This window comes from Gymnoscopelus microlampas (genome assembly GCF_963454915.1).
Source record: "Gymnoscopelus microlampas genome assembly, chromosome: 9".
Lineage (NCBI taxonomy): Eukaryota > Metazoa > Chordata > Actinopteri > Myctophiformes > Myctophidae > Gymnoscopelus > Gymnoscopelus microlampas.
Window position 1 is genome coordinate 34,735,213 of NC_139946.1, and position 11,296 is coordinate 34,746,508.

Genomic DNA, 11,296 nt, shown 5'->3' on the forward strand with positions numbered 1-11,296 from the left:
GGGCTAAAGGCTAAACTGTTATTTTAAACATTGGTATCGGCCAAGAATTTCCACATCGGTGCATCCCTACTTAGAATCTATTATAGTTCTACACATGACATCTCACTCCCATATGCCTTTAGCTATGTGTTTAAGACTGTGTCTACACTATGTGTTAAAACTATTTGCTTGATTAAATATGTCTATACTTTTAAAAACACTACTTATGACTTTCACTTGAATTACTGTAGGTCCAATCAAGAATGACGTGTCCTTTTGCAAAAAGAAGTAATTAGGTCTAACTGTCCTTGATATATTATTAATGCTTACATGTCGGTATAGTCACTGACCACCTGCCTCTACACACACACACGCGCACACGCACACGCACACGCACACACACACAGACACTTTACACAAACACACACACACACACACACACACACACACACACACACACACACACACACACACACACACACACTGGGCAGCCCCTAGGTGTGAATGTTTAACTATATTTGTAACTTGAGTGTGCAGTAGGAATTTGAGCTTGTGTTCAGCAAATCTTCCTGGATAAATAAAGGTCAGAGGCACACAGAGGCATAATTATCTATCTTTAGACAGTTTAGTATGGTGTTGTGAGTCTACTGCAATATCTCAATAGACTATCATAACTCAGTCATTATAGATTACATAAATACAGACTGCAGGTAGCTGCATAAAATAAAGATGGGTCCCTGGTTGAAGGGTTGTTTTTTCAAGATACTCTCTCATCACTTCTGTGTAGTGCATTCACTAAACTAAAGTGTCACAACGTCACTATCATTGCCCTAGAATCACACATGATTAATTCACTGTGCCTTTGTTAGTCACACAATGCCATACGCTACTTCAAAGCACACCATTTTTAATTGCTGTGGTTTAATTACCAGCTCCCCCTATCGGTTCTTCACTTTCAAGTTTTCAGCACTTTTATTTTTAATTCCCTTTTTGTTGTATTTTTTGTTGTATTCTTTAATTAACTTTTTTTGTATCTGTTTTCTTTTTGTTTGGTCTGCCATCTTTGTGTTGCCCCCTTGTTTGTCTTTTCGTTTTGTCCTGTGGCTTGTCAGAAGATGATGCTTATGTAGACAAACTGCCCACGTTTGAGAGACACTTTGATTCGTTTGCAGGTATAGTAACAACCCCATCAGAGGGTGGGGTGTATTTGGGGTGGAGTGTTCCGTTCCTGTGTGACTTTTGAACCTGTCCGAATCCCATTACCCATGATGCAAAGACTGATTTATACTTATTTGCTTGACTGTGTTACGCACCGAAAATAGCCAAGCTACAAGCTCAAAACGCGTCCCAGAATGTGAGAATGTGAGTTTGTCCATTTTTGGCACACGACATGATGCACAACCATGAGTATAACTCAGGCATAAGGCATACAGTAAATGGGTAAAAGAAGGCCATGACTTGAGTTTGAGTTTGTTTTTTGTGATTGCTGTTGGGGCCGATGAACAGTCAAAAGTATTGATACAGTGAGGTATTCAGTCGTCACTGTCGGGTGGAAACCTTGTACTGTATGTCCAAAACCATTCCTTTATTATTGGTATTATTATTAATAGTGAAAATAGCTGATCTACAAGCTCACAACACTGTGCATCATGGCGCGTTGTGAGCTTGTAGATTTACTATATTCACTGCTTTTGTGCAACACTCTTGGATGATGAAATAGGGCATTACTTTACAAACATAAAAAGTTTGTAAGGAGATGGTGAAGGTTTCTCCCCGACAGCAGCTAAATCTTTATTAGTGTTTTAACATAGTTTAACATAGTTTTTACATATACCCATAATGAAAAGTTGAGCCATAATCATCTTTAATTTGTAAGCCACAAAAGATCATTGTTATGCAAAGCTGTACCTGCATAATTCATAGATTTAGGTCTTGTTGAAAGATGCAGGGACAATATCACATGTTCATGTTTCTTCGTTCCAACATGAAGCAGCACTGATGGGTAGCAAGCTAGTTTTATTTATTTTCCTTTTGCTAAATCATGCCATCCAACATCATTATTATCATAGATGAGAGATTTTCGTTCACCCTTATCTCTACTTCTCTCAGTCTCTCTCGCACTCTCCCTAGTTACTCATACCGTAGAAGAATGCTCAAACAATTACATGGTAAAATGAAAAGCTGCTTCTGATACGTAACTTTTTTGTAGAAAAGCTAAAATGTCATTCAGCACTTTATTTATCTTCCCACATAAGACTTTCTCTTTGTGTTTTAATGACTGTGCATCTGTGGCAAGACTCTCCCACGTTACCATGGCAATCTCTTGTTGACAGTAATTTTGTGTGTACAGAACGCATCGTGAAGTGACTTCTAGATACGTTTATTCTGAAACTGCACCTCATGAGTTTGTGTTTGTGCATGTTTGTGTGTGTGTGTGTGTGTGTGTGTGTGTGTGTGTGTGTGTGTGTGTGCGCGTGTTACGCTTGCACACTTGGAGCATTTCTGAAGAGCGCTTCATCTGTGGGCCCTTGAGATCCACACACACACTCTCCCGCTCTCTCACTGACAAACTCCTTCTCTCGCTCCTCCTTTCTATCTTTCATTCACTCACTCACAAATGCATTTTGTCAGATCACCAGGCCCCTCCTTAGAGAGACCTTTGATGTCTGCCGGGCGAACCAGGCTGTTGAGCGACTCAAGCTTTTTGGTATTCATGTCGCGTTTTCGCTATCCTCTTGAGTAGAGCCGTGCACCCTCAAGTTCTGCCAAGTCTCTCCTCTAACCCTCCCTAACCCCCGACCTTTAGTTTACGCCTCACTCAACCCCTGACAACCACCTCTCACACCCGTTAACTCATCTCCACTCCATCCAGGGACAAACACCCTCTCCAGCTCCCACCCACCCCACTGAACACCTGCCTCTTTGTTCGCCTCATGAGTCTCTGTTTTCCTCTCACCATCACCCACTATGTTTTGGTCCTTCTCACTCATTATTGTCCCTTGTTTCGTTCATCAACACAGCTTCACCAATGGAACCCCCTATCCCACAGAAATAGCATAACTAGAACAGCCCCTTCCTGGTTTACAATTGTAGTCTATCTACTGTGTGTGTGTGTGTGTGTGTGTGTGTGTGTGTGTGTGTGTGTGTGTGTGTGTGTGTGTGTGTGTGTGTGTGTGTGTGTGTGTGTGTGTGTGTGTGTGTGTGTGTGTGTGTGTGTGTGTGTGTGTGTGTGTGTGTGTGTGTGTGTGTGAGAAAGTGTGCGTACCATAATGCCGGATGATACATAAGAACATTGAATGAATTGCTTTCACTGAACATATTTGGCTCCAATTGGCTGCAGCCGCTTTGTGACAGCCTTTTGCGTCCACTCACTTTTCGTTCAGTTCTTAATCTTAATTGTGTGCAATACTGGCAAGTGTGTAAACTATAGCTACAGTACATCATAGGAATGCTTGTTCTAGTCATGCTAGCCAATGCCATTTAGTCCTTCTTTATTCCACAGACCCACACTGTCATGACTGCCCCCTGCAGGGTGTTGTTTGGCATAACAGCTTGGCTCAGTCTGTTTCATAACACAAAGTGGTGGGTTGGGAAATGGGAGCGTATGACAGTGAGGTCCGAGTCATTTGGACCAGGGTTTGGATGAGTAAGGTACGTTGCAGGGATGATCAATCTACCAACATCCAGAGCTACGGATAGAGACAGAGTTTGGCCATAAGCATCATCTCGCTCTGACCGTGCTCTCTTCATAACATCGCCATGATGGGTTGTCATGAGCAGCTAGCATCAAATCACCGGCTAGCAGTACTTGGATACATTGAGGAAGGAAACGTGCTCCAGCCTATCCATGCCTATCTGTGGCTGGTCTGACCATCGTGAGCGCACCGCACCACCAACCAGTAGCTCACGCCCGCCCCTGCCTTCACCCTAGTCCTGCCCGGCCAAAACACGCATGCACACACCCACCCACACAACACACACTTATCCCATGTTCTGCTCTGTCCTGGCAGTGTTTTAGCTTGCTGTTGCCCCCGTTGCTCATCCGTCCACCCCACCACCACCACACATAACTCCTCACCTCACCGTGACGTGTGTGTGATACACCTGCCATGTGAGACTCACGCTACTCTCCTTCTCTCCTCCCCTTCTCAACCCCTCCTCCTCACCCACTCTACTCTCCACTCCTCTCCTCTCGTCCCTCTCCTGCCTCCTTTGACCCCAACCCCACTCACCCCTCACACAGAGAATGACCAGCCATCCCTGGTATGGTTTGACAGAGGCAAGTTTTATTTAACCTTCGAAGGTAAGTTTTCTCGGCACCAGGGCTAAACTGTAGCGTGCGCGCACACGCGAGCCTCATCTGTGCAAGCTTTACCTCTACTTCCCCAATTACCCCCCTTTCTCTCTCTCTCTCTCTCCCTTTGTGTCTCCCTCTCTCCTTCCCTCTGCTTCCCTCAATCACCCCTGCCCACTCTGCTCTAACTCCTGGCTGAGCCCACTTCATATGGTGACAACAGCGCAATGTTGACCCCTTTCGTCGTAAATTTCTCTCCGTTCTGTGTTATCCCCTCTCCCACCATCTCCCGGATTTATCCGCTCTCATTTCATCTGCGATGAAAAGCGTTCCTTGAGAGATCATCGTTCTTGACGTACTTTACTAATCTGTCTTCACTTTTCAGTCCTGTTGTTTAGTTTCGGCCTTTTTTCTTTTTGGCTTTTTGATCTTTCATCATTTGGTATCTCTGATCTTGTTAGAATAACTTGGCTTTGATAGCATGCCTGGAACAAGCATGCGTCTCTCTCTCTCTCTCTCTCTCTCTCTCTCTCTCTCTCTCTCTTTCTCTTTCTCTTTCTCTCTCTCTCATGCTCTCTTGCTTTCTGTCTCTTTTTTAATCCTCCTTGTTTCTGTATCCTAATAAAACTCTGTGTTCACCGTACAGTTTCATAGAGTCACAGCAGCTACTTAGAGTTAGAGATCGAGTTTTGCAACTCCACAGTCAAGGAGCGAAATCAAAATTGGTTGTTGACTGTGATTATTTTCATCCCATTTAATCACACAAAGTTTGTTCAGTTAAAGTTGTAATCGAGTTTACACTGATTTGTTTGCATACCATGTTTTTTTTCTTTTAAGATTACTTTTTGCCAATGTTTTTCTTTATTACATAGTAGAGTAGAGATACAGGAAACCGAGGTCATAGAGAAGGGAGACATGGATAGACATGTCAGGAGTCGGATTTGAACTGGCTGAGCCACCAGGCACCCCTGCATACCATGTTTTGTTTCTCATTGACATCCATATGCCAGATTGTTAGGAAGATGACACTTGATTTGATTCATTTGACAATTTAACTTTAAATGCATATAGCTCTGTTGAGAATTAAACGGCACACTAACATCAAAACAAAACAAAAAGGTCAGGATAACACAATAATGCCCTAGGGCTGGTACTGGAGTGGTTGTTGAAGTGAGCATATAGGGCAGTGTTTGTTAGCTTCGTGTTGATTTCCACAAATGAGGAGGAAAAAGGACAAAATAGCAGTACATCAGCAGTGTTGTTTGTTAGCATTTATGGGCTTTGGTTGAACAGTCTGTCTCTTCACTGTCAGTGCTCCACTTGGCGAAGCTCAACATTGTGTATTTTTCTGTGGGAATCTTTGCATATCTATGTGTGTGTGTCTGTGTGTGCGGGTGTGCACGTATGCGCTTTCTCCAGGTTGCTCCAGAGGACCCAGTCCTCTCACCATGGGGGCCCAGGACACCCTCCCTGTGGCGGCTGCATTCACAGAGACGGTCAACGCCTTCTTTAAAGGAGCTGATCCCAACAAGTAAGTCGACATACAAGATCCATTCACAGTTCACACACACACACACCCCACAATGTAGCAGGGACAATGCCCGGTTTGAGCCTGAGTTATACATGGTTGTGCATTGAAAATAGCAGATCAACAAGCTCACAATGTGTGGTGCATTCTGATTTTGTAGATTTTGGTTATTTTTGGTGCAAGACGCTGACTTGTAAATAGATATAAATTAGTTCTGCATCGGTGTCGTGCACAAAAAAGTAGATCTACAAGCTTGTTGTGAGCTTGTAAATCTTCAACCAAGTACAAATCACAATACATGGAGCACGGAATGCACAAAAGGCATGATTCTGGGCTAGATAGCACACCACTCCTTTATTACAGTAAGTGAGAATTAGGAGATGGAGGGAGGGAGGGAGGGAGGGAGGGAATGATATAAATTTAGATTAACTTTTTCCACAGCCAGTGACAAATAAAGCGAATACAGACATTACATGGCGAAACCGTTCTGCAGGCACACTTATAAGTAAACTATGGATATGCTTGCACAGTGTTTGGTCTCTGTGTCTCTCTCCCCCTTCCTGCCTGTATGTCTATTTTCTCCCCCCCCCCCCCCCCCCCCCCGGCTCACCCCTCTCTCTCTCTCTCTCTCTCTCTCTCTCCCGCCCTCCCTTTAAGCGTGTTCTAACCTGCGACCTCCTCTTGTTCTGAAGGTGTGTGGTGAAGATCATAGGCGAGATGGTGCTGTCGTTTCCAGCGGGCATCACGCGGCACTTTGCCAATAACCCGTCCCCTGCCGTGCTAACCTTCAGCATAACCAACTACAGCCGGCTGGAGCATGTGCTACCTAACCCCCAGCTCCTCTGCTGGTAAACACACCACCGTAACCTCACCACCACACTCTCTCTCTCTCTCTCTCTCTCTCTCTCTCTCTCTCTCTCTCTCTCTCTCTCTCTCTCTCTCTCTCTCTAAGAAAAGAAAACAAGCAAAACAATGAAATGCATATGCTACCTTCTTTCACCCTGATAATGCACCAGCCACAATTATGCCTGATTTATTTTCGGTTGCGCGGCCAGTGCTGTGCCGAAAATAGCACTTTTACAATCTCACAATGCAACGCCTCGCGTTGTATTTTTGTTGCATGACACTGGCGCGCAACTAAGTATAAATCAGGCATTAGTCACTTAACCCAGTTAAATCAGAGAGACGTTTGTGTTCCTTTGTGCGTTACTTCCTCCCATGTTTTATAATGTTTTATGTTCATGTTTTTCACATCACTATAATAGCTTTGTTCCATCTCTAATGTATAAAGTAAATATTCCCCAAATGTCTCTCCATTTGTTGTCATCTGGATATCATAGTATGTGTTATGATGTAAATATCCAGAGTGGTGCAAGATTTAGACTGAGTTGCATGCTGGTGTCACGCAAACAAGTAAAAATCAGGCACAAGAGTCAAATGAATGTGGCGATTACATGATTTATAGATGGAATTTTCCAGAACAAATGGCAGATTATAACCTCCAGTAGAACATCACATACTGTATGGAACACATGGCTAGTAAGTCATCATGAGTTGTCAGACTAACTGCCTTTGACAGAAGTTATGAGTCTGGAATGATTTTCACATAATGTTTCTATGGAGTGAAAACCCAGCTTTGATGTTTTCACTCAAATGTGTAAAAAAAGAAATGACATGTTGATTTGGTGAAATCGGACAGCAGTGAAAAGATCACCTTGAATATTATTTTGACAAGACTGATGTCTTTCTGGGGCTGGCTCTTATACTCTGTTATGCTGTTGTACTAAAAAAACACACCACATCTATCACTAAACAGTAGTACCGGTAGATGAATCATCAAGACCATATCATCAGTGTCAGTGGAAACCTGTCCAAAACCGTTATATTTTCAGGAAATAAGAAAGTAAAAAATAACCGGTGTTCCAGTGGATCCAATGTAGTCACAAGCTCTTGTTAATATTTTGATTCAATATTTATAAAACGCACAGACAGACTTAACCACGTTCAATAATCTACAAACTAACACGTCGCGATGTGCCACATAAATGGCCTATTTTCACTACTTTGCATAACATACGGTGAAATATGATAAAATAGAGCATCAATTTATGACAAAACATAAAAAGATAATAGAAAATAGAAATATTGAGATACAAGGTTTCTGCCAGACAGTGATGATGTGATCTGTCCACTTTCTAACAGTCCCATATTGTGTGTGCTCTCCCCAGCGACACCACTACACAACCCAAGGCCAATGCCAAGGACTTTTGGGTGAACATGCCAAACCTGATATCTCATCTAAAGAAGGTGGCAGAACAGAAGCCTCAGGCAACATACTACAATGTAGACATGCTCAAGTATCAGGTAAGCTTTGATATATACGGTATCACTGAGCAAAAGGATAGAATGTAGCCAGCTATGCTATGGCCAGCATGTTTTTGGAACAAAATATGTTGCGTTTTTTTGTCCCTAATTAATACCCTCAGCCTGAACGTTTTCTATGTGTGTACATCAGCAGGGAGTAACCTTGCATGGTGGAAAGAATGGTTTTCTTTCCTAAATGACCAGTGTGATCCGGTCTAGAGTTCGCCTACTAATATCTGTATCTGGTTGGGCACCACAATGTTATAGATCCCATATTCATATGATTTCACAGCTTTATGGGTAGACTCCCTACCACTATGACGCCATTGGTTTCTTAGGGGAATTATTTTTGTGAACACAGACCATATCTGTATCCACTGATTCTCTCCAGTGGATACAGACCACATCAGAAAACCGCTAAATGAATTGATGCCAGTCTAGCAAGAAGCACTGTAAACATCAGTCTCAGGCAAATCCATGAAGGTCACCCCCGTGTGTGTGTGTGTGTGTGTGTGTGTGTGTGTGTGTGTGTGTGTGTGTGTGTGTGTGTGTGTGTGTGTGTGTCGCACGTGCATACATGTGTTTGTCCAGGTATCGGCACAGGGTCTTCAATCAACTCCTCTTAATCTGGCGGTGAGCTGGAGGTGTGAGCCCACCAGCACAGACCTGAGGATAGACTATAAATACAATGGAGAGGCCATGACAACACCCATGGCCCTCAACAATGTCCAGTTCCTCATCCCTGTGGATGGAGGCGTGGCCAAACTGCAGGCTGTACTGCCTCCTGCTGCATGGTAGGCATTTATCGCCATTACTACTGACAGCTGTGTGGAAAAAGGTTGCATCATAATGCATAACAGGGTTTTTACACAGCCTTGACATGCCTTGTAATTCATTTTCAATGAGAGGCGAGCGGTTAATCTGACAGGAGGAGTGACAAGCAGACGCACTCCGCTGAAACTGCCACGTTCGTGCTTGTCTCCCGTGCGCGTCCGTGATGAATTTGTTCTTCACAAGCATTTAAAACTCAAATTTTGACTTGAAGAGAGCTTTAAATGATACAGTGAGTTTTAGCTAATGTTGACAACAATGCACTGTACATTCTGTAACGTTTACTGAACATGGGAAGAACATAAACACGATATCTAAAAAAGTATGCAATTTTGGAGGGAAATGGTCTCAAGGTTTATGTAAACTAAGTGGCTGATGACAGTGGACAATGACATTTGGTAACAATGTTATAGTCCTTTTTAAGAAGTTTTGATTGTACCCTTCACACTTTATTTATATGATCTTGACAGGAATGGAGAGCAGCAAAGAATCCTTTGGAAGATCCCTGACATCTCACATAAATCAGACAATGGAGGTATGTGGTGATCTGAGCTGTAAACATATTGTTGAGCCTTATACAGTACTAGTTAATCCTAGTTATGATTTCAGCATTTCCAAAATATATCATAAAACTTAAAATACAGATGCACTGTGATGGTGACAGTGAGTGTGGGTAATCTCATTTGGGTGAACTCACCTGCTCTCCTGGTCACATGACGTTGGTGGAGAACGGCATGGCAGAGTATGTTGCAATAATAATTCAAAACTAGAGATGGCAGATCTACAAGCTCACACAGTTTTACGATGAAATACGGCATTCATTTACAGGGAAAAAACATAAGACGTTTCCTTGCCGGTATACATCTAAGTAAGGTTTTATGAACATGTACTTGCTGCAATGACAAGTGTAACCACAGTATATTATAATATTTTAAACAAAAGTAAACATTTTTATTTGAGTTTGGCCCTACCAGATATTCTCCACTTCTATCCTCTGCTGGAGGGATCTGATGCAATAATGTACAATAATGGTTGTACCGTACAATGGCTTGTGTAATTCACTTACTTCATTGTACATTTCTCACATTGGGAATACTTTGTGTGTGTGTGTGTGTGTGTGTGTGTGCGCGCGTCCATACACTTCTCTTAATTTTCGTAAGACATAGCACTCCACTCTTATCTCTGCATAATTGTCACATAGCGAGGGGGACAGCTCACCTCATTAGAGCTCATTGTTTATCATCTTGTTCTTTTTCTTTCAAAGTAGAAAACATTTTAGAAGTCTGGTTATTAAAAACTTAGACTGCTGTTGTGTTTCAGATTAAACTTTTTATTTTTGACTTGGTCTGCTCTTTTTTCCCTCTGCACCTACACCTCTTTGCCAAACATAGCCGATCTACAAGCTCACAACTTCTCGCAGTGAGAGGCGTTGTGAGCTTGTAGGTCTGCTATTTTTGGTTCTCCTCAGAAAAAGGATGCTAGGGTTCAAGTGGTTAATGGAAAAAAAAAATCATATCACACAAAGATTTGGTGGCCCCCCTGTAGTAACTCTGATGACCCCCAAGGGGTCCCGGACCCCCTGTTGAAGACCCCTGTACTATGACTATAAACGACTGCCTTGGGGTGGGTGAAGACTCCTCCTCCAGTTCCTCAGTGTGCAATGTGTTTGGTCATCAGGTGTGGGATCGTTGTTAGCGCGCTTCCAGCTCAACGACGGCCCCAGTAAACCGTCTCCTCTGGCGGTGCAGTTTACCAGCGAGGGCAGCATTCTGTCAGGCTGTGACATTGAGCTGGCCGGCCCAGGATATCGATTCTCTCTCGTCAAGAAGAGGTTTGCCGCAGGTCAGTTCACACATTTGACACCATGATTTTACACAGTCAAATCCTGAGTGTTCATTTAACTCAGAGTGTACAAATGTAACCAAATGTGTTTACATTTGTACACTCTCAGAGTTACAAATGGATAAAACACTGAGGATTTTTTTTTTAACCGTGTAACGCAAGTCTGTCCACACAACGCAGTGATGTTGGAAACCAATCTGATCTGGTGTTGCTCGTATTATCAAACATGTTGCTTATTTGTGAGGAAAGGTTTGAGAGCTGATGCTTGATTAGATCGTTGTCTGTAATTATATTTTGGACTTTACTTATCTGTTCCTAAACAGTAGGAACAGATTCAATATTAAAGGAAAAATAAAATGAGACACAAATACAAATCAATTCTTATCAAATAAAGTGTTGATTATAACATTTAATTAATGTGTCCATTATTAAAATATAATGAATAAGAATATAATGGA

At 42.6% G+C, this 11,296-nt stretch overlaps 1 protein-coding gene across 11 annotated transcripts in view; it reads left to right on the top strand.

Annotated features, from left to right (window-relative positions):
• sgip1a (SH3GL interacting endocytic adaptor 1a) overlaps positions 1-11,296 on the top strand; it is a 93,236-nt gene that overhangs the window by 77,063 nt on the left and 4,877 nt on the right. For 7 of the 11 annotated variants that reach the window (XM_084066576.1, XM_084066566.1, XM_084066570.1 and 4 more), the window contains 8 exons: positions 1,092-1,151; positions 4,223-4,282; positions 5,693-5,804; positions 6,494-6,649; positions 8,030-8,165; positions 8,757-8,959; positions 9,467-9,531; positions 10,674-10,838. In XM_084066576.1, coding sequence (XP_083922702.1) covers positions 1,092-1,151; positions 4,223-4,282; positions 5,693-5,804; positions 6,494-6,649; positions 8,030-8,165; positions 8,757-8,959; positions 9,467-9,531; positions 10,674-10,838 — 957 coding nt within the window. The remainder of the gene's footprint in view (positions 1-1,091; positions 1,152-4,222; positions 4,283-5,692; positions 5,805-6,493; positions 6,650-8,029; positions 8,166-8,756; positions 8,960-9,466; positions 9,532-10,673; positions 10,839-11,296) is intronic. The other 4 variants (XM_084066573.1, XM_084066574.1, XM_084066568.1 and 1 more) reach the window with 3 other exon arrangements.